The sequence below is a fragment of the Nyctereutes procyonoides genome, unplaced genomic scaffold, assembly GCF_905146905.1.
Source record: "Nyctereutes procyonoides isolate TBG_1078 unplaced genomic scaffold, NYPRO_anot_genome, whole genome shotgun sequence".
Lineage (NCBI taxonomy): Eukaryota > Metazoa > Chordata > Mammalia > Carnivora > Canidae > Nyctereutes > Nyctereutes procyonoides.
The window spans coordinates 4,998,367-5,020,426 of record NW_026575121.1 but is presented as its reverse complement, the minus strand read 5'-3'; the positions used below and the strand labels follow the sequence as shown (position 1 = coordinate 5,020,426).

General features: G+C 41.7%; 1 protein-coding gene across 1 annotated transcript in view; it reads right to left on the bottom strand.

Annotated features, from left to right (window-relative positions):
- The window catches only part of CPB2 (carboxypeptidase B2), a 51,869-nt gene extending 30,493 nt beyond the window's left edge, over window positions 1-21,376 (bottom strand). Inside the window, exons 1-4 of the mRNA XM_055335622.1 lie at window positions 21,175-21,376; window positions 5,167-5,242; window positions 2,848-2,972; window positions 1,245-1,353 (exon numbers count right to left, since the gene is read on the bottom strand). Coding sequence (XP_055191597.1) covers window positions 1,245-1,353; window positions 2,848-2,972; window positions 5,167-5,242; window positions 21,175-21,248 — 384 coding nt within the window. The 5' untranslated portion in view covers window positions 21,249-21,376. The remainder of the gene's footprint in view (window positions 1-1,244; window positions 1,354-2,847; window positions 2,973-5,166; window positions 5,243-21,174) is intronic.
- Window positions 21,377-22,060: the final 684 nt, after the last annotated feature.

Sequence of the window (22,060 nt, the reverse complement as noted above, 5' to 3'; positions counted from 1 at the left end):
CCAACTCTGTCCTGGACACATGGTAAGAAAAAGTAACCTTCTTGAACAAAGTAATTAAAAAATACTTCAAAAATATTTAAAAACCCTTCTTCTTAAGGCATTCCCCTCTTTTGACCAAATTCAGCACAGCAGTGACATATTTATCTTCCCCATTTTGCAAATCATGCTGACGGAGCTTCTCAACTGCTGGCATCGAGTTTGCTTCTGCAGGGCTGATGATGGACCCTGGAGGGAAGAGGTCACAGCAGAACAGAGACAAGGGAGGAGAGATAAAGGAGGGGGATGCAGTTTTAAGCTCCCCATCAATCAGCCAGGCACATTGATTCGAGAAGCAGACTGAGTTCTGGTTTAACTAACTGGAAAGGAACAGATGCTTTTGAAGATTAAATAGAAAATTGATTCTTAAGTCTTAGATGTCTTAAAAACATGGATATAGTCCCTAACAGTTTCTGGGCAGCAAGCCAAAGATGATAAAAATGCTTATATTAAGCAGTATAACAGCATACTCCAAGGAAAGAAAAAGGTATTGAGGGATTTTTATTACTTGGCGCATACTATATATAAAAAAAGAAAGTCCTCCAAGGAATTTACCCTCTCAACTAACAAATATGGAGTATTACATGAAAGCTTACTCTGGTCAATTGAGCCCCAGCATCTTTCTTAGGTTCCCTCTAGAAAAATTAGAACCTGTAAGTAGTGATAGGAAAAAAAAATCAACTTCTTAAAGATTAAAATACAGGTGTTGTTGTTATTGTTATTAGTTTAAATAGATTCTTCCTAAGGGGGAATAAAATGCACTTGTTTACGGTGTGCTAAATGCGAGTGAATAAATTCCTTTAATTCAGTGAGATAATGTAGCACTTTTTCAGTATGAGTACAATCAAAGTAATGGTCCAAAAAGACATGATTCATTGGATTGTTAATCTTTTTGTGCACTTTCAATGAAAAGGCTCTATTATTTAATTTCTGGTTATTCCTTAGCATGCAGTATTACTCCTAGTAGTTAGAGATACTCTCAGCTGTGGACAAACAGCCTGCTTAGAGGCAGTTTACCAAACATGATGCAATCTTCTCAGGAAAGACAACCTACAAGAGGATAAGTTACCACTGTATAATCAACCTAATCATGATTTTTTTTTAGCCTATTTCACTAATTATATTTCTTTCATAATATCCCACATGGTTGAAATGGCAATGCTAATGAAACGAAAATTGGAATTTTGGAGAGAAATGTAATGACTTACTTCATGTAGTGGGTGATACCGTTCATAGAAGGAGGAGGAGGTCCGGGGGCTGAGGGTGTTGTTGGAAGTTTGCTGTTGGATAAGATCTTTCACTTCTTCCACCAAGACTCTGGGGGAAAACCAGAGGGAGAGCTGGTTTCCAAACCGGACTCATTTTCCCATGGCCCATTGCAGGCACAGCAACAGGTGCGCATGGGGAAAACATCACGGGGAAATCCACCGAGCCAAAATTCAGCAGGGTGCGCACAATAACCCCTGACACTGCAGCAAGCAGTGCTGACATTCAGGGGCCACATGGTGCTGGAGAGCAAGTGGCTCCTACGTGGGAGCTTGGAGGGCCTCCCCCTTTTCCCCACTGTTACCAACATTCCTCTATTATGATTCATCGGTGTCTTTAACACAGGTCAACAGATGACTTTCCGAAATCCAGAGTAACAAGGTATTATTATTCTACTTTCAGTGAAGGACCAAGGAGAAGCAGAAAGCCTTTCCTTTTTGTTTTTCATTGTGACAACCATTGACCTGTACCCAATGCTCTGCAGAGCCAAAGACCATCAAACCTCTGGAGGAACAGGGAAAGGGGAGGCATCAGAAAGAGAGCTTGTTAATTCTCTTAACGAGGGCCACGTTGTTAACTAGGCAAGCATTTTAACTGAATTAAGCTGTTCCGTCACTTGGGATGACTGGTTTGAGTGTTGACTATCATTTTAATATTTAATATCATTTTCTTTTTTTTTTTAAGGCCAACAGATAAAAGGCAAGGCTTTGACATGAGAAAAGTCTGAGTTCAACTCTTAGCTCTGCTATGTTGTGCACGGTGTGATCTTGTGAGATTCCTTTGTGACCTATGAAACATTTTTCCATCTGCATAATGAGGATAGTACCTCACAGAGCTAAATAAGAATTAAACAAAGCAGCATGTAGGAGGGCTCGGCACAGTTCCTGGGAGGCAGCGAGCACCTATAACAGTGTGAATAATGATCGCGGCCTATTCTCGAAAGGCTGCCCGGTGATACACAGAAGGGAGCCTGGCCTCCAGGAGGTGCCATGGTGGCTGGTGGAAGACTGGCTCTTAGGTAGCGGATGCAGGAAGGAGGCTTGGGACAGGAGAATCCAAAAGGAAGGGGACATGGAGTCTGAACAGAAATTGCCTCTGATACAAGGTTTAGTTGAGGGCCGGACATTCAGGAATGCTCACTGACCTTGTGAAGCAAGGAAGGAACCAGAAATCCCCTTTAGCAGCTGCTTTTTCAAGAGATACCAACAAAACCTACTAAGATGAATGAAAATTTTGCTCCCCAGGTCTAGGCACAGAAGGGAGGGAGTATGAGAAGGAAGGAATGAGAAGGAACTATAAGAGGCTCCCCAGATCCCTGAGTCTGAGGCATTCTCAGATAAGGGACCTAGGGCATGAGAGATTAAGCCACTCGTCCAAGGTCGAAGAGCTCTAGCCACTTGGGCTTCATCCCCAGGCCACTTCAGAGATTTCCATGTTGCCATGTTCGATGTGTTTATTTTTGCAGGAAGCAGTTCTATTACCTGCTGGTAAAATGCACCATAGCTGCTTATAACGGCTACTCGATCCATATTGAATGATGCCTACCTGAATAGGATGGTGCTGTCGTGTAAATGGGCCTTCACATTGCTCACATCGGATGCGTTCACAAAAAAATGGACTTCTTTCTTCTTTTCAATAAATTCAGCTGTTACTGGCTGCCAGAGAACAATCTGCATTTTCAAGGGGAAAATTGATAAAAACAAAAACACTTGTTCACATCATTGTCTTCTGTGGCTAAAGCCATAAAAGTGTGTCAATAGGAGAAATGAAAAGGACATTTCCTGGCCACTGGTCACCATTCCCGCATGTGGCAGTGTAAACATTTATTTTGCAGGGCGCTTGTTTTATTCTTCTGTGGAACCCCAGTTGCTAAAGAGAGCCTGGGACCTACACGGCGCTCAATAAATATTTGGTGAGACTGGAATAAATGAGTGAATGAATATATTTATGACCCAATTATAGAGCCGACTGTGCATGTCAGACGTGTAAAGGAGAAATGAAATTCTGTCTAGAAAGATAGTTCATTAAATGTTGACTTTAATAAAAATTCCAATTTAATAAGAACTGACATTATTATCCTGTCAGTATTGCTTTTCTTTAATCTAATTATGGACTTTGGGTCATGCCTTCCAATAATATTTACTTTTTTTTTTTATTTGACTCTGCTCTCTCCAAGCACTTTCACACCCATTTCCTTTGCCCATTATAATTACCCTTTGCTATAGGCTTGGCAGGTGTCGTTATTTTTATTGTTTTTATTCCATTCGAAATAGTGAAGTTAATGCTCAGAGGCAGAGACAAAGGTAGAGGGAGAAGCAGGGTCCCTGCGGGGAGCCCATGCAGGACTCGATCCCAGGACTCTGGGGTCACGACCTGGGCCAGAGGCAGATGCTCAACCACGGAGCCACCTGGGCGTCCCCTTCTCTGGCATCTTTAATCTGGTTTTGACGTCTGCTTCTTAGAGAACCTTGACTGACAAAAAGAGAGCCATCAATTTTCTACCATGACATTTTGTAACTCTTGTCAGCTTTCTACACCTTAAGCATTCTGCGGAGATGGTTCCCAGGCATAAGATTTTGATAAATGTTCCCTCATGGTTTTGCTGCTTTTATAAACCATTGCTTCATGAGCAAAGTTCTATTGGGCTTCTACTGTCATAACATGTTTGCAAGTATACACTTTTTTTAAAAAAAAGGATTTTATCTGTTTATTCATGAGACACACAGAGGCGGAGACACAGGCAGAGGGAGAAGCAGGCTCCCTGCAGGGAGCCTGATGCGGGACTCGATCCCAGGACCCCAGGGTCACGGCCTGAGCCAGAGATACAGGCTCAACCATGGAGCCACCCAGGTGTTCCGTAAGTATGCACTTGAATTCTCTACGTTATCATTATTATGAATTTGGCTGAAAGGCCAATAGCACAAATGAAGAAGTTTTGATTGTAGCAACCAGCAGAATCATGTGATTGTGGGGAAGGGGAGGAGGCTACAAGAAGAGGGGTTTAGGGGCGCGTGCATGGCTCAGTTCCTTAAGCGTCGGACTCTTGATTTCGGCTCAGGTTCTGATCCCAGGGTCATGAGATCGAGCCTCGAGTCAGGCTTTGCAATGGGTGTGGAGCCTGCTGAAGATTCTCTCTCTCTCTTTGCCTCTCCCCCCTGCTCGTGCTCTATCTCAAAATTTAAAAAGAGGAGTTTATACCAGCTGTGTGTGTATATATATATATATCTTATACCAGCTTTATATGTGTGTGTCTGTGTGTGTCAGACAACATATGAGAGAACATGGCACACAAAATTTATACATAATGGAGCCAATATACACGTGACCCTTGAAGAGTGTAGGGTCAGGGGTGCAGACTCCCATGCAGCTGAAAATCTACCTATAACTTTTGACTTCACCCAAACTTTACTAGCAGCCCACTGTTAACTGGAGCCTTACGGATAACATATATGAAGAACACGTATCTCATATATTGTGTGCCTCGTATACTGTGTTCCTATAATAAAGCAAACCAGGGGACAGAAAATGTCATTAAGAGAATCGTAAGGAGGAGAGCCTGGGGGGTTCAGTTGGTGAGCACCTGCCTTTGGCTCAGGTCATGATCTCAGGGTCCTGGGACCGAGCCCCGCATCGGGCTCCCTGCTCCATGGGGAGTCTGCATCTCCTCCCTCTGTGCACGCTCTCTCTCTCCTAAATAAATTTAAAAAATCTTTAAGAAAACAAAGTCATAGGGAAAATACATTTTCAGTACTATACTCTATTTCTCAAAAAAAAATTTTAAAAATCTGTGTGTACGTGGATCCAGGCAGTTCAAACCAGTGCTATTCAAGGGTCAAGTGTAAAGATAAATGAAGAAGGAATTACCTCATATGCTGTAGTAAGATTCTGCAGAATCTGCACTTGCTTGGAGGTTCTAGGAAAAGCAGATAAAACCTGGCCACTGGGGGAAAAAATAAAGCAGAATTTTGATGTCAAGTAAAAAAGTGAAAATGGGACACCTTAGACCGGTGAAAAGGAAACAAGCTTTTTAATTGTTAACAGAGGATCTTGCTGTGGATTAAGTGTTAAAAAGAGAACATAGACTTTCTCATTCTTTCTGCTCCTGAACAACGGCCGGATCAATAACTCTCTTGAATGGGAGCCCTTACTTCTTTTTTCTCTGTGTGCAGGTGTGCACCTGGGTATGTTTTAATTTTAAAAATTCAATATTGGATGCATAAGGGAATGTTTACGTCAATGCTTGCTTATTAATTAAATGAATGCTTAGGAACCCATTAGGCCTCTTAAGAAATCCAGCGTTATAGGGTGTCCTTGAAGCTCCTGAGGACTGGGCCCGGCTCTGCCTCCCCGCCACATCCCCAAAGGTGTCCACGACCCTAAATCTCCACCTTGCTCATGCCTTTACTGTCCCTCTACAGTGTGGATTCTTAAATACACGTGTGGATCCTTGGATGTGTAGACTCTTAAGCTACCCTTAGACTGATTGGCTCCATTTAACTCTGTAACAACGGTGCACTCTATGTATCGTTCCGTATCTTGTTTTTCTCCCTCAACATTGTATTTTCAAGTTTATCATCTGTGTTGAAGGATGTAGCCATAGTCCACACGTGCTGGCATTCGTCTACAAGTGGAATTGCTATATCTTGGGGTGGGGGGTACACACATTTTAATTTCATAGAATAGTACCGCATTATTTCTCAAACTTTTTGTACCTGTTTCATATTTTCACCAGCAGTGGAAACGATTTCCTACTGCTTCTTCTAGCCAATATTTGATGCTGTCTGACTTTTTAATTTTTCCAATCGAATGGTTGTGAAATGGAACCTTCTTACAATTTTATTTCTAATTTTCTGATTTACTAGTGAAGTACAGTTATTTCCATCCAATTATCTTTTGTGAAAATTGACTAGTATTTCTTTTTTATCATCTAGGTACTAACCCTTTGTCAGTTATATGTATTGAAAATATCTTGTACCAGTTTGTCTTTTTTCTTTCTTTATGGTATATTTTTATCTATCATTCCCATCTATAGTTGTGGTTTCCTATGTGTTAAGAACTTTTTCCCAATCTCTAGATTTTGAAGATATTCTCTTATATTACTTTTGCCTTTCTTTTTTTTAAAATTGAATTCCAGTATAATGTACAGTGTCGTATTAGTTTCAAGTGTATAATGTAGTGATTCAACAATTCTATACATTACTCCGTGTTCATCATGATAAATATATTCTTAAGTCACTTCACCTCTTTCACCCATTCTCCCCCCCACCTCTGTTCTGATAACCATCAGTTTATTTTCTATAGTTGAGTCTGTTTCTTGGTTTTTCTCTCTTTATTTCCTTTGTTCACTTGTTTGTTTCTTAAATTCTACATATGAGGGGATCCCTGGGTGGCTCAGCAGTTTGGTGCCTGCCTTTGGCCCAGGGTGTGCTCCCTGCATGGAGCCTGCTTCTCCCTCTGCCTGTGTCTCTGTCTCTCTCTCTCTCTCTCTCTGTGTCTCTCATGAATAAATAAATAAAATATTAAAAAAATAAATTTTACATATGAATGAAATCATATGGTATTTGTTTTTCTGATTGACTTATTTCACTTAGCATTATACTTTTTAGATCCATCCATGTTGTTGCAAATGGCAAGACTGCATTCTTTTTCATGGCTGAATAATAAATAATATTTATATTTATATTTATATATACATATCACAGCTTCTTTATCCATTTATCTATCAAAGGACATTGGGCTGCTTCCATAATGTGGCTATTGTAAATAAGGCTGCAATAAACATAAGGGTGCATATATCTTTTCTAATTAGTATTTTCATACTCTTTGGATAAATACATAGTGGAACTACTGGATCATATGGTAATTTTATTTTTAATTTTTTAAGGAACCTCTATGCTGTTTTTCATAGTGGCTGCACAAGTTTGCATTCCCACCAACAGTACATGAGGCTTCCTTTTTTTTTTTTTTTTTTACCATATCCTCACCAACACTCGTTATCACTCTGACAGGTGTGAGGTGATAGCTCATTGTGGTTTTGATTTGCATTCCCCTGATGATGAGTGAGGTTGAGCATCTTTTCGTATATCAGCCATCTGTATGTTTTCTTTGGAGAAATGTCTGTTCATGTCTTTTGCCCATTTTTAATTGAACTATTTGGGGGTTTCTTTGGGTTTCTATTGTTTTGCTGTTGAGTTGTGCAAGTTCTTTATATAGTTTTGATAGTAACCCTCTATCAGAGATATCATTTGCAAATATCTTCTCCCATTCAATAGGTTGTCTTTTAGTTTTGTCTTTTGTCTGTCTTATTGATGTTTTTAAATCTATTTGAAAATTATTTGGGTGCATTGGAAAGAAGTCCTTGAGTTGCTTTTTTCTACTTAGCATCATTTGTTAATCCCTAATACTTTCCCCAGGATCAGTTATGCCATTTCTGTCATACACGTTTTCATACTCTTTGCCAGAGACTGCTTGTTCATCACGTCATTTTTCGTTTCTGGGGATACACCAAAACACTGCATTCCCCATTCTTCTGTGTGGTTGTGTTGAGACCCTGTGCCTGCGTTCTCAGCAACAGGAATATGGGGAGGGGGGAGTGATGTGCCACAGTTAAGAGCAGGTGGGAGTCTTTACGTGCTATGTATTCTCACCCTGGGGCTAGAAGCAGAGAATCAAGGGAGTTATAGTAGGGAAGTAGCTCAGATCTCCAAGGTGGTGGAGAGGACCAGGAAGAGACGGTTGGCTTCATCAATTGTTGAGAAGAATGAGAAACTTTTGTTGTGGCAAATAAAGCTATTTCAGGACGTATTAGTTATACAGGCCGATCAAGGATTACCCTTACTCATGTGGTATGGTCTATTTCTTGGATCTCTTTTATGTTCCTTGGATTTACTTGTCTATCCTTAGGCTGATACCATTCATTTGTGGGATTGTAGATTCCTATTAAATCTTAACAGCCTACAGGACAAGCTCCTGCTTCCCCTCTCCCTTGTCTAGTTCTTTTTAGAGATTTTCTTGTATTGACATTTTGCTTTTCCAAATAAATTTTATTTTTATTTATTTATTTTTATTCATTTTGTATATTTTTACCAAATAAATTTTAAAAGTCAGCTTGTTATGTTCCATGAAAAAGGTTTGGGTTTTGATTAGTATTATTATAAGGCAATAATTTGGGAGAATTGGTATTCTCCTGAGTCTCCTTATCGTTAATATGATAGATTTGTCTACTGGTTTAGGCCTTTTTTAATAACGTTCAAAAAAAGTTTTATAAAAAAAAGTTTTATAATATTATCCATAAAAATATTACATACTTTTAATTATACTTATCCTAGGAAATTTCTTTTTTCTTTTATAAATGGTGATTTGTAAAATATTCCATCTCTTAGTTCTTTCTTTTGAGGTATAGGAATGAAATTAATTATTATATATTGTTTTTTCTATCCAGGTCCCTTGGTAGTTTTGATAATTTTAAAGTAGAAATGTTGTTTTTTTCTTTGCAAGAAATCATTATCATTGCACATATTAAATTTTGATTCTTTCATTTCAATGCTTATAGAGTTTTTTTCTTGCCTTACTGCACTGATTAGGATATAGTACAGTGTTGAATGACAGTGGAAATAATATGCATGATGCATAATTTTTAAGAAAAGCTTTATAATGTTTTACCATTAGGATGCTGGTAGCAGTTTTGTAGGTACCTTTTATCAGGGTGAAGAAGTTTCCTTCTACTCTCTGCTTTGAGTTTTTATAAAGAATGGGTGTGGATTTTATCATATGTTTTTATGAGATGAGCACGAAGTTTTCTAGTTTCACCTCTTAGAGTGATGAATTACATCAACAGATTCTTTTTTAAGTTGACACCTGGTTTAATTTGTTTTCTCACCTTTGCTTTGTCATATTTCTTCCCACCTTGTAATGCTCGCTAGGGCCGTAATAAATAATAATTGCTTAGCAATTCTTGCAAAGCCAAGGCAATAGATTAGTGTGAATCAACATGGATTGACTTATTTTTACATACAACCTAATCAGAAAGAAAAGAATTTCTTAATAACATTTCTCATACTGCAGTTCTCCATCCATTTGTGCAGATGAGGGAGATTTGGATAAATAGAGAATGGAAGCAGTGAGGTGAGGAATTGCAGATATATGTGGTATCTGTTAACAGCCATGGCATTCTCAAATTTCTACTCTACCTCTAAGGAACAATTTTATTTACATTAAAATTAAGGTATATTGGTGGCATTTATCAGAGGGAGCTCATTTTTTAACTTAAAGGAGTTTTTCTTTTATTTTTAGACAAATATTGTCTTTGAAATGTGGGATAAATATATTTTTTTAATCACAAAGAAAATGTTTTGTTCTTTATTTAAAACTGATCTTAGGGGACGCCTGGGTGGCTCAGGGGTTGAGTGTCTGCCTTCGGCTCAGGTCATGATCCCAGGGTCCTGGGATCAAGTTCTGAATCAGGCTTCCTGCAGGGGAGCCCTCTTCTTGCTCTGCCTGTGTCTCTGCCTCTCTCTCTGTCTCTCATGAGTAAATAAATAAAATCTTAAAAAAAGTAAAACTAATCTTAGACTTTGAGGTGCCTGGATGGCTCAGTTGGTTGTGTCTGACTCTTGATTTTGGCTCAGGTCATAATCTCAGGGTTGTAGGATCAATCCCCTGTATTGGGTTCCACACTGGGCATGGAGCCTGCTTGAGATTCTCTCTCCCTCTCCCACTCATTCTCTCTCTCTAAAACAAAAACTATCTATCTATCTATCTATCTATCTATCTATCTATCTATCTATCATCTATCTATCTATATTACAATGCATTCGATAAATTAAATGTCAGCAATGTGATGACTAGATACAGCATTGTATCCTAGATTAGATCCTGAAGCAGAGAAAGGACATAAGTGGAAAAACTGATGAAAACCAAATAAAGCCTAGAGTTTAGGTAATAATAATAATAATAATAATAATGTTGATAATGTTGGATTTTCAGTTTTGACAAATATAACATGGTAATGGAAGGTGCTAATGGTAGGGGAACCTGAGTGAAGAGTATTCAGGAACTCTGTAATATCTTTGCAACTTTTCTGTACATCTAAAAATACTCCAAATAAAAATTGTATTAAAAAAAAAACATGTAACAAGAGCTCTGGAAATACAAAAGAGATTATGGCAACTTACGCTTGTCATTATTAGCAAAGGCTTTATGGAAGAGATGATTGAGTAAGTTAGAGTGTATAAAGGCCCCATGGCAGGAGACAAAAAGGCGCTGTTGGGGACATAGCAAGCTGTTCATTGTTGCCAAGTGTAGGATAGGATCATAGCTAAACAAAAATGAATTTGAAACTTATTTTCGTCCTCCTCTAGAGAAGGTTTTGAGTGCACATTGAGAAATCTGGTCTTTGTCTTAGAGGCAATTAGGAGTTCAGAAAAGGACATCCCTTGTGATTTATAAGAATAACTTTGACAGCAGGGTGGAGGGTGGTTTTATTTTAGAAAGCCTGATTAAAAGATTTTAAATTCTGGAAATAAGCCTATGGAGCCTTGATTTTCAGAAGAGGGAAGGACTGGCTCACAGGAAAAACAGAATAGGAAATTTTATGTCAGTCCCTGGTACAGTTTTAGTGAACACTATTCAACCAGTGCTTAAGGAAATATGTTCAAAGGCAGGTACTGCAGGATCATTTGTAGTAACAATTACTGGAAACCACATGAATGCTTCTCAGTAACAGAATTGTTGAATTCTGGTAGTGTCTGCACATTCTGGGATGTTTTGTAGCCATTATAAAGAATGAATTAGATTTAGAACAGTTAACTTGCGGGAGATTTATATGACATTCTGAAAGAGAGAAGCAAGAAATGGAGAAGCCAATAAAACATTATCCCATTTTTGTGAAGAAAAAAATGAGAAAAAGGAAAGCTACGTGTGTTAAAAGCAGGAGGAGAGAGTGGTGAATGAATAAGCAGTACGTAGCTAACATCTATCTGGATGATGGGGAATGACAATGAAAGACTGGGTAGGTGAGGGACATGGAAGGAGGAAATAAGATTGTTTTTTAAAAGGAAGGTCTCTATAGTTCTGGTAGGAGACCCCGGTATTCAATGAGTGTAAAATTAAACAAGGGTGTATATAAATGTATAGAGAAATGTATGAAAAAATGATCCCCAAAATGTTAATGATGTTTTCTCAGGGTGATGAAATCCAAATAAAGGTTTTTCTTCCCAATTTTATGCCTTTCAATATTATTTATTAACCAAAAAGAACTCTTACTTAATCAGGGGGGAAAGCTATTAGAAAGCTATACTGACTGTGAAAAAGCCACTGCCAAGCTTCTTATACCGCTAGTGACCCTTTTGCTAGTACATTCCTTGTTGTTTTCAAATGTCCTCCGAGCCCATCAGGGGAGTACAGTGGGTTTTCTAGTATTTCGTCAGTCTCTTTTCATTCTAGCATGTCCTGTTCTAGGACTTTTTTTATCCTTTCTTTCACCATCTGCCATAATAGCTCTGACATTTCTAGTTCATTAAATGTAGGCCACTGTTTTCTACCAGCTTCCAAACACCATCCTAGCAGCAATTAGCACCACTTCCCAAGGATCTAACTGGAATGTCAAATTCTGTATGTTGGGCGAGTGCACAGCTTTAGGGATATAGTCCCTTTCCTTTTTTAGCATACTCAGCACTTGTGCAGCCAGATTATGTCATGACTTAACCCTACCTACCAGTTAGGAGGCCAGGAGGAGAGGTGGGAGTAGATTCTGAGGGCTGACAGTAAGAGATGATGTTACAGAACTGAGCTCCCCAATAGCGATGGCCATGACTAAATCATTACACGATAGAAGCCAGGTGGCAGTGTTTAAGCATCTTTGACAAGTTGGGCTCAGTTGTTTTCATTAACAACAAGGTCAGAGTGGCAGCCAGAAAAACTCGACCCACAGAAAGCTATAGAGTTAGTTACGAGAACATAGAGTTCCCAGGGCAAGATAAATGGCAGCCAACAAAAGTATTGCTCAATCTTTACAATCAAAATAAATCAAGGATGAATATGAGAGAAGCTAAGGACAGCTATGCCAATCCAAAGTCACAATCCATTGCCCTGTTTCCAGATGTTGGCCAGTCCCTAGACCCAGAATCTCTTGCCTGAAGTGAGGAGGCAAGTCCCCACAAAGAAAGACCCTGCAACAGTACAGAAAGGGCGTATGACCATGACTTCCTCTGTCCCTTCCCAAAGAAACCTATGAAACTGTACTCAGGAACTCTACACACTGGAGAAAGGAAACTGCTCAATCATTTTGAGGTCATCTTGCAGGGTCCAAGTTGACATTGATGCTTAGCAGTCTGGAACCCTAAATCTAGGTCCAGCTCTTGGTGGAGGCACTGCCCTGGGTCCGTGGATCACCCATGATCATTTCCCTGTCCCCAAATGTAACACTGAGATGGAATACTCGGTAATTGATAGAACCCGCCCCCCACATCAGGTCCTTACCTGTAAAGTAAGAGCTATCATAGTGGGAAAAGCCAAAGGGGAAACTGTGCCCCCTCACGCTCAGCAGGAGAAGGAAGAAAAAGCAAACACAAAGAAGCATTCTGGGAGAAATGGCAGATATTAGCATCACCCTTAAAGACCTAACGATGCAAGAATGGTGGTTGCCACAAATCACTTTAAATTCATTAGTTTGGCTTTCACAAAAACCAGATGGGTCTTAGTAGTTGTGCGTAGGCAATCAGACACCACCAAATAGGAGCAAATTGTAGCCACAGTGCTCAGTGTGGCCTCTTCGCTGGGCAGAGTCTTATTAGATATATGGTGTTCAGCAATTGAGCGATCTATCTCCATGAGAAAAAAACATCACAAACAATTCACATCTACTTGGGACAGACACCAGTATATAGTTAGAGTCTTCCTTGACTTGAATTAATTTTTCCACTAACTAGCCTGTCTGGATATCTCAGGCTACTATGTAAAGGACATCATGTGAATCTTAGATCAGATGAACAAGACGTGCCAGGCGTGTTGGAGGTCTTGGTAAGACAGATGTGCTCCCAAGGGTGTGTACGCATGTTGGGGGGTAATACTGTACAGATTCAGGGGACTGTCAAGCTAAGTGCCAGCTGCTCTGCTTGAATTCTGTCCCTATGTTAATGCTAAGGCCGTAGTTTTTACTGGCTGCTTCCAGCTAATAACTGAAAATGGTGGGGATGACAAGGCAGGCTCATTACTGAAAGGTGAGGGGCTCTTCTGATGGATGACATTAGCTCAAGAACCGTCTTACCAACTTTGCAAAACCTTTTTTAGAATTGCACTATAAAACTTCCGTGGTCTACCTGCCTTCCTTCCCTTTCTCCTGCACAGGGGTTAAACCTGCATTGCAGTCTGATGTCTCTCCTGAGAGCCTCTTCCTGTCCCCTCCTTATTTCTTTCTCTCAAGCATTTTCCTCCCTACATCTCTTGTATGTCTAATTTCATCTTGGTGTCTACTTTTGGGGGACTAGGGAAGTGGGGGGACCTTTGTATCACATTGTAGCACGTAACAGAGAGCACCCACCAAACAACAGGCACTAAATAACTATGTCAACAAAATAATTGGGCAGTGGAGGGACGCCTGGGTGGCTCAGCGTTTGAGCATCTGCCTTCGGCCCAGGGCCTGATCCTGGAGTCCCGGGATCGAGTCCCACATTAGGCCCCCTGCATGGAGCCTGCTTCTCCCTCTGCCTATGTCTCTGCCTCCCTCTCTCTCTGTGTCTGTCATGAATAAGTAAATAAAATAAAAAAAATTGGGCAGTGGATTTCAGCCAGCCTCTGTCACAGTCATACCAGTGTTGGCACAAAGGACACATGAATGGAACAGACATGATGGCAGGGGTAAAGTTACACATGGCCCAACAGGATGAGTTGCTACTCATCAAGATTCAAAGAGCAAACGTTGTTGCCAAACGTCCAACTTGCCAGCAACAGAAACCAAAACCAAGCCCTTTAATCAGCACCATTCCTCAAAGAGACCAAACAACCACTTGGTGAGGAATTGTCTACTTTGGTCCCCTTCCACTCTGGGTCTGTATTTGCCTCTTCCACCTGCAGGGCCTCAACTAGTGTTACCATACAAGGACTTACATAGTGTTTGCTCTGCAAGGGATCCCACCCCAACACTGTATCTGATTAAGGGATCCACTTTACGGGCAGCCCAGGTGGCTCAGCAGTTTAGTGCTGCCTTTGGCCCGGGGCCTGATCTTGGAGACCTGGGATCGAGTCCCACATCAGCTCCCCACATGGAGCCTGCTTCTCCCTCTGCCTCTGTCTCTGCCCCCCACCTCTCTGTGTGTCTCTCATGAGTAAATAAATATAATCTTAAAAAAAAAAAAAGGAATCCACTTTACAACAAGGGAGGCGCAGAATGGGCACATTACCGTGGGATCCACTGGGCACATACCCACACACCACCCAGAAGCTACTAGCCTCATACAGCAATTAGAATGGATTAGCTGAGGTGCTGGCTTGGAAAGGGCAACATCTTCCAGGATGTAGTTTTAAATCAATAATCATGATATGATGCGGTGTCTCCACGAGTTAGAATCCATGGTTTCAGGAACCAAGTGGAAGTGGCTTTATTCACCACCATGCCAGGTGAATCAGGGCAATTTTTACTTGCTATCTATAAACATGGCTCTGTAAATTTAAAAGTTCTAGTCCCCAGAAGAGAAAAGCTCCCACAAGGGTCATGGCAAGAGTCTTGTTAAACTGAGAGCTGTTGCTGCTCCCCAGTCATTTCATTCTCCTTGTCTCACAAGAGAGAAGTTATGCCAGATGAGGTAAATGACCTGGATAACCAGGAGGCTTTAAAGGGCCGCATTTGCACAGTTAAGCTGGCCGGGAAGACTGTATTTGGTCTTAGGCATTCTGTAATACTCCCTTAACCCGTGTTGACGTGTATAGACTAGTGCAATAGTCATGGCCCAGAAGGGCATGGTCATGGGAGGCTCAGACCGTTGGAGGTCAAGAGGCTGGATCATCTCACCAGGTAAGTCATCTAGACCACGGTAGGTGCTGGTGAAAGGAAAACGGAATGGATTGTAAAAAAGGAAAAAGAGGAGTATTGGTTATCGTCTCAAGACTAGGTCGGCTGTGGTGGACTGTACAGCGAATCCCACTAATGTTCCTCTCGTATGTTTCCTCCAGCAAAACTGGGTAAAATCCGAAATCCCAGAGGAGCTGCTCCCCAAGCTTATATTTGAAGTAGATTGATCTGGCACAAGGGCTGGACCGTAGGAGATGCCACGTTGTGCTGCCCAGGTCCCCATCCAGGAATAGATCATTTTCCCAGCGTCTGCCAGTGTTGGCAGCTGTTCCTCGAGTCCCTTTCCAGGACTTTTTCTTGACTGAAGAAGGCCATGCTGGCAAGGTCATGCCCCCTCCCAGGTACAGTCCACATCCAATGACTAATAGATATGGGTTATAGAGGCATATGCCCTTGCCCCAGTTTGGGATAACTCTGCAAGAATGACTCTGCTTTAGGGATCCCAGGGCTTCGTGTGACTGCATCATTATTCAGTTCCTCCTCAGCTCGGGCCTCTTTCCTTAATTCTTGCACAAATGTTGGTCCCAATACCACTTTCTAGTCAACTTCTTACACACAAATCCCTATCTTAGATGCTGCTGCCTGGCGAAACTAACCCACAATGGATACAGAGGTCTATCATGTGGGATAAAACATGCAAAGTGCTCTGTAAGTTTGTATTCTCTGTTACAAAAATGCAAAGTCAGAAGTTACTTGGGCTGAGGTCATCAGAGAATGGGGACACTCTGAGCTGGACTTCTGAGATGGGCAGGATCTGGAAAGTGAAGGGGAAGTGATGCCATTAGATTGAGATCAGTAGACGTTTGGCAAGCGAGTTGGAGATGAAATGGCCTAAGTGCCGATGCATAAGTGGGAAAGCAAAACCAGAGCTCAAGGAATAGCAAGGGATCTGGCTGGGCAGGAATATGGGGCTTCTGTTGGGATGTACCAGGAAATAAAACCAAGATGAATGGGCAGGATGGGACCTAACCACCAAGGGTCTTAAAAGCTGGAGTCAGGATTGTGGCCCTTGTCTGTATTTCAAGCCAAAGAGCGAAAAACTCAAAGCTCTATTCTGATATGAAGTCGGGACTCCTATGAGTGAATCCTAGTTCGAGAGTGAATTTCCTAACAACTTAAGCTAACAATGAAATGGGACGCCTTTTACAAAGCAGTGAGGTCTCCATTGCTCAACAGGCTAAATTTCAGTTCTATGTGAAGGAAGTGTCGTGTTGATTAGAAGGTAAGGACCTTCCACTAAAGTACTTGACCAAAGTTAATGAACAGAAAGGAGAAAAAAAGAAAAAGCAAAGGTTAAAAAAAATGTATTATTCCAATGGCTATATCCCTCTTTCTTAAGGAGAAAAATTTTAAGGAAATGCAGGAAACATAAATTGGGAAATACGAGGACTAAAATGATGAGGGTAAACATGTTCCAGAAAATATTAATGTGTACAAGTTCCAGCTGCAGTGAGCAGGACTCCCTGTCTCCACCTGCTTGACCCAAGTGCCAACACAATAGAATTGGGAAATGGGAGGAGGGTCAGGGAGGTCACTGTATGCAGAACTCCCAGTTTCTGAGGATCAGTTTCCTGACCACGTCCCCTTACTTCATGAGAAAGATTCTATGAAAAGTGGTCAGAGTGGAGAAAGGGAGAAGATTTGTGACAACACTTCTTTGGAGCAAGTTGTTGCAGTTCTATCAGTGTCCCTTCTCCCAAAGGGGATGAAGTTTGGGGGTGTTACTTCCCTCATCCCCACCTTGCAGGGAGGACTTCCAAGGGGTAATGGGAGAGTCTGAACATACTTCCTCGAGTTTAGAGACACAAGAACTGGTGCCTGGCTTGTTCCCAAGAAGGCCAAGCATGCATGTGGCTGGCCTCCAGTTGGCTGGACAGTAATTAAAACCCAAAGAAGAAATACTTCAGGTGGGTAGTTGTAACTCAGATGCTGTCAGATAGCTCCGCCTGCAGGGGACGAACACGTGGGAGTGAATGCAAGATTCCTTGGGGTAGGACATGGAGTCACAAGAGATGCATCTAGCCCTGGTCTGGAGAATTCCTCAGCAGTGGAATCTGAACAGTTCCTAAGAAGTTAAACCCCGAGGGACGCCTGGGGGGCTCAGCGATGGAGCATCTGCCTCTGGCCCATGTCGTGACCCCGGGGTCCTAGGATCAAGTCCCGCATGGGGCTCCCTGCATGGAGCCTGCGTCTCCCTCTGCCTGTGTCTCTGCCTCTCTCTCTCTCTCTCTCTCTCTCTCTCTGTCTCTCAGGAATAAATAAAATCTTAAAAAAAAAAAAAGTATCCAAGGCGGCACAACTAATAAACCGCAGCTGTGGCTTTGTTTGGCAAATCCGGAGATTTTGAGCCTAGACATGGTTCCCTCCAAGAACAGGATTGTGTTCATCAGGCTCCAGCCCTGAGCGACAGTTTCCAGGGGAAGGTTCACATTCGCCATCGGTTCTGGAAGGTTATTTTTGAGTTTGAAAAGCGGGTGCGACGCCTCTGAGCCATGGAACCGAGCTCAAGGCTGCAATTTTGATTTACGCGTTACAGCGTCTTAAGGCCCCTGGTGCCCTGTTGTTTAAGATGAAAATGTTATGTGAGGGCGACCTCAGTGCGAGGGAATAAACTGGGCTCCAGGTGGCAGGTACCCGTGAAGCCCACAGAGGGGCCAAGGCCTGCGGCCTAGTCATAGTTCAGAAGGCCTCGCTCCGCAGGCCTGCTCCACCCTCTCACCTCCCTTCCTTTCCTCCCTTGTGCTTCCCCTACTGCCTGTTTCCAATAAACAGCCCCCGTGACGGGTCATCAGAGCACAACACGGTGCATGCCTCTCTCTGGTTGCGAGGTTCCTGCCAGGATTTCATTTTTGCCCTTGACACTGTGTGGTCTTAGATAGCAAGGGACAATTTGCAAGAGACCTGTTTTGGGTTCCGTGTGTTTGTTTGCTGTCTTCCTCCCTGCCATCTGATGGTCACGTGTTTAACCCCTTTTTTGGGGGGGTCCTTGTTTTCGTTTGGGGGCATTTGCCTGATGAGACTTGTCAAAATGCACCTACAAATCAGCTGCTAAGGCATTGCCTGAATACCAAGTGCTTTAGGAAAAGCGTCAGGCCAAGAAAGCAGTAACAGAGAACAGTGTTAGGGAAAAGCCAGAGCGACAGCCTCTTCTTTTATTTTATTTTATTTTATTTTATTTTTATTTTATTATTTTTATTTATTTTTTTCCAGCCTCTTTTCTAGAAGGGGTTACGGGCTTGCCCCCAGAAATAATTCATCAAAGTCTCTTGCCTGAATGAAATTAGATTTCTCTTTAAGCTTCAGTAATAGGCTGTTTCTGGAAAAGCAGAGCTCAGAAACAGCTGGTTAAAAAAAAATTATTTTTACTCACAGAAAGAGTTCAGTTTTGTTTTTCTAGTGGAGGGGGTGGTGGACTCAGGTATGCGTCTGCCCACGAAGCTGCAGCTATCAGCTAGGCCTTTCCCAGTACACATGGACACGTATTTTCAATACCCCGTGACTGGTTCAAATGTAGGCATGTTTTTATTCTTCTCTTCAAGCAGAGTTATCGATTGGACTCCAAAGTACATGCTGAAGCAAGAAATAGTAAGAAAAGCTGTGCATGAAGGAATATTCTCACATATTTCTTTGCTTTGTCTGTGTCTGTGTGTGTATGTGTGTGTGTTTGTGTGTAAATCCTTTATTGGCATAATATCTGCTCAACTGTCATGTGATTTCTCATTTTGAAGTGACCCGTTGAAGCTTGCGACAGTCTTGTGAAGTCTGGTGAAGCTTGTGACACTACCAAGATAGTGACTGTCTTATCTAGGAGTCCAGTTCATGCCAGGCTCCAGATGGTGGCCGGCCAGGCCTTGCGGCCTCTGCCAAGGGGCTGGCACCACGCCACCAAAGACCCAGCACGGTGAAGACCTGGACCCTGGACTTCCAGCCCGCCTCTCCCCAAGGCTGCACTGGGGACCACCTGTCTTCTCTGCAAACTCACTGTGACTCTATCTGACCTCCATCAAGTGAGCTCTCTTCCTAATTCCTAGATCCTAGAACCAATGCTATGCAGTGAAACAGGTGGGAGTGAGGTGAGGTGGGAGTGAGGTGAACACGGGTTTGAATCCAAACTCTACACTTACTGTTTGGTTTGGGGCAAATGATTTATCCTTCCTAGGGCTCAGTTTCCTTCTCTGTTGGGTATCGCCATAAAGATTCCGAGGGTGTAGGATTGTAGGCATTTAATGAGATGATGTTTCTAAGTGCTGAGCCCAGTGCGTGAGGCAACACAGGTGCTAGATAACCATGTGTCCCCTCCTTTTCCTCTCTCCTGGATGATACCGCCACAGTACCCAGCTGGACATGTTGAGATCAGTTTTCCTCCTGCCCTCTCCCCTACTTTTAAGTAAAGCCAATTGCCAAGTTATGAGATATTAGAAATGGCAAGGACCTTAGAAATTATAGTCATCTGGCTTATTGATAACACGTAGAGACATCAGTCACCAGTTATTCTAGCAATTTGACTCACATGTTGTTTCGATTAGCAATCATTACTTGGTGATGGAATTTGTTGTGTGACACCTGACAATCATATTGAACAAAAAAGAATCAGTGATAATGTACAAACACAGCATCAGGCTCTCAAGTCAAGCTCTGTTTCCTTAAATGCTGTCCTGTGCCTCTTTCTGACTCAGAAAAGTATTTTGTTTTTCCTATAGATTTTCTTTACTAATTTGAGAGAGACACAGAGGACAGAGAGATAGTGAGAGAGAGCATAAGCAGGTGAGGGGAGAAGCAGACTCCCCGCTGAGCATGGAACTCCACACGGGGCTCCATCCGAGGACCTCAAGATCATGACCTGAGCTGAAGGCAGACACTTAACCAACTGAGCTGCCCAGGACCCTCCCCCCCTGCCCCCCGCCATACCCCAGAAGAAAGTATTTTGGATAGAATTTTCCTTCCCTGGTATGTCCTTCCTCTCTTTACTATTCACTAAATGTGGAGAGGCATTTGTCTTGGAGACGATCAGAGAAGAATCATAGAAGCAAAACAAAGGGAAAAAATAAGATAATTTCAAAGGAAACAAAATTAGTTCTAAAAGTCTTCGAGTTCACTAGGTAATAAATCACAATATGACACACAGCGTGAACTACTTGCCATATAGTCTATGTGTTAGAATGGGAGTTCATTTGTACTCTTCTAAGTGGTTGAGAGTGGAAAACCTCCAGGGAATCACTCAACTAAGCTAAATAAGAATTAGATACATTCACATAGGTGTTCTTTATAACACACCTATTCTTCCTTTCATATTCACGTAAATACTCACACACAAGCCAAACCTCCTATTTCATACCTTTACCTTCTTCTCCTCCCTGTATTCCATATACAAGATGAAAATATTCATAGTTACCCACAGTCGGGTTATTCATAGTTAACACAAATTATCCAGTTAATATATTTTGTGTGTGAAGACAAAAAAAATGTAAATCATGTGATGTGTTAGAGTGTAAATAATTACCTTTATAAAAGCTTCTATTGCTGTAATCTCCCTAGCCCCTGATTATCCGTATCATCCAGCTTTCTCTCAGTAATAAAACTAGAGCCAGAAAAGGAAAAACAAAAACAAAAACAGAAGACCCTAGGTCTAGTGAGATCCTGATTACACTGAAATGTACTTTTCATCAGGGCAACATGGAAAATCTCTGAAAGAGCTGACCTTCAAACTTTTAACATTTTGCTCCCAGGTTAGTGCACTGACTGGATTCCATATGGGGCAAACGAGCGAGGAAATTGGCCCCCCACGACCTAAGATTCTACTGAGTTACCTCTGAAAAGCGAAGACATGCCGCTCACACAAGAGTAAGATGGCTACAAGGACTCCAATGCTATAAAGCTTCATCCCAACAGCAATTTGCTGAAAAACAAAATTCTCTGGAGGGAAAAGCCAGGCTGGCTGGTTACATAAGAGCCTTCTTTACACACTGGTTAAAATATAATGGCATGTTCCCTCTCATTTCTGTGATCAATTGACTTAGCTACTATTTCCACTCTCAAAAAAGAAAGTATGATGAGAGTTGTTCTTACTTTTGACCATCTAGAAGATAGTTAACGCCTCAAGAAAGATGAGGCTGAGAATAAAAGTATAGTAATGTTGCAGAGATGTGTCTGGTTTGTTGAAGAAAAATAGCCCTAGAGTATGGACTAATGGCTCCTAATCCATGCTGAGGGGAGGTCTCCACTGGAGAACTGATGAGGGCTTCCCTTGTCTCTTTTTCAACATTTTCAACTTAGGTGAAGAAGTGGAAGGCGAGTTTCTCAACATTGTGGCTCTTACAAGGCTGAGAAGGAAGCTTATATGGAGGATTACAGAATCTCCATTTAAATAAATTTTTCCCTGTTCATATGCAGTGATGGGCCCACCTATAAGAGAGTAGGAATATTATGTCCTAGAGACTTCTCAGAGCGATAAAAGAAATCAGGTTGCTTTGAAGAATCATATTTACTTAGGAAAGCTCACCATAAGAGCCATTATCTAAATCAGAGCTCATCACGAGTCCTTCTGAAGGCAGCCTCTTATGACATTTTGTCTGCTATAAGGTCACAGCTTACCTCTGCAAGTGGAGGAAACCCAGGTGTCATACCTGAATTCCCACTGGTCAGTGCATTTGAATGTTTCTGAAGTCAGGGCAGGCAAATTTGCAAAATAAATCA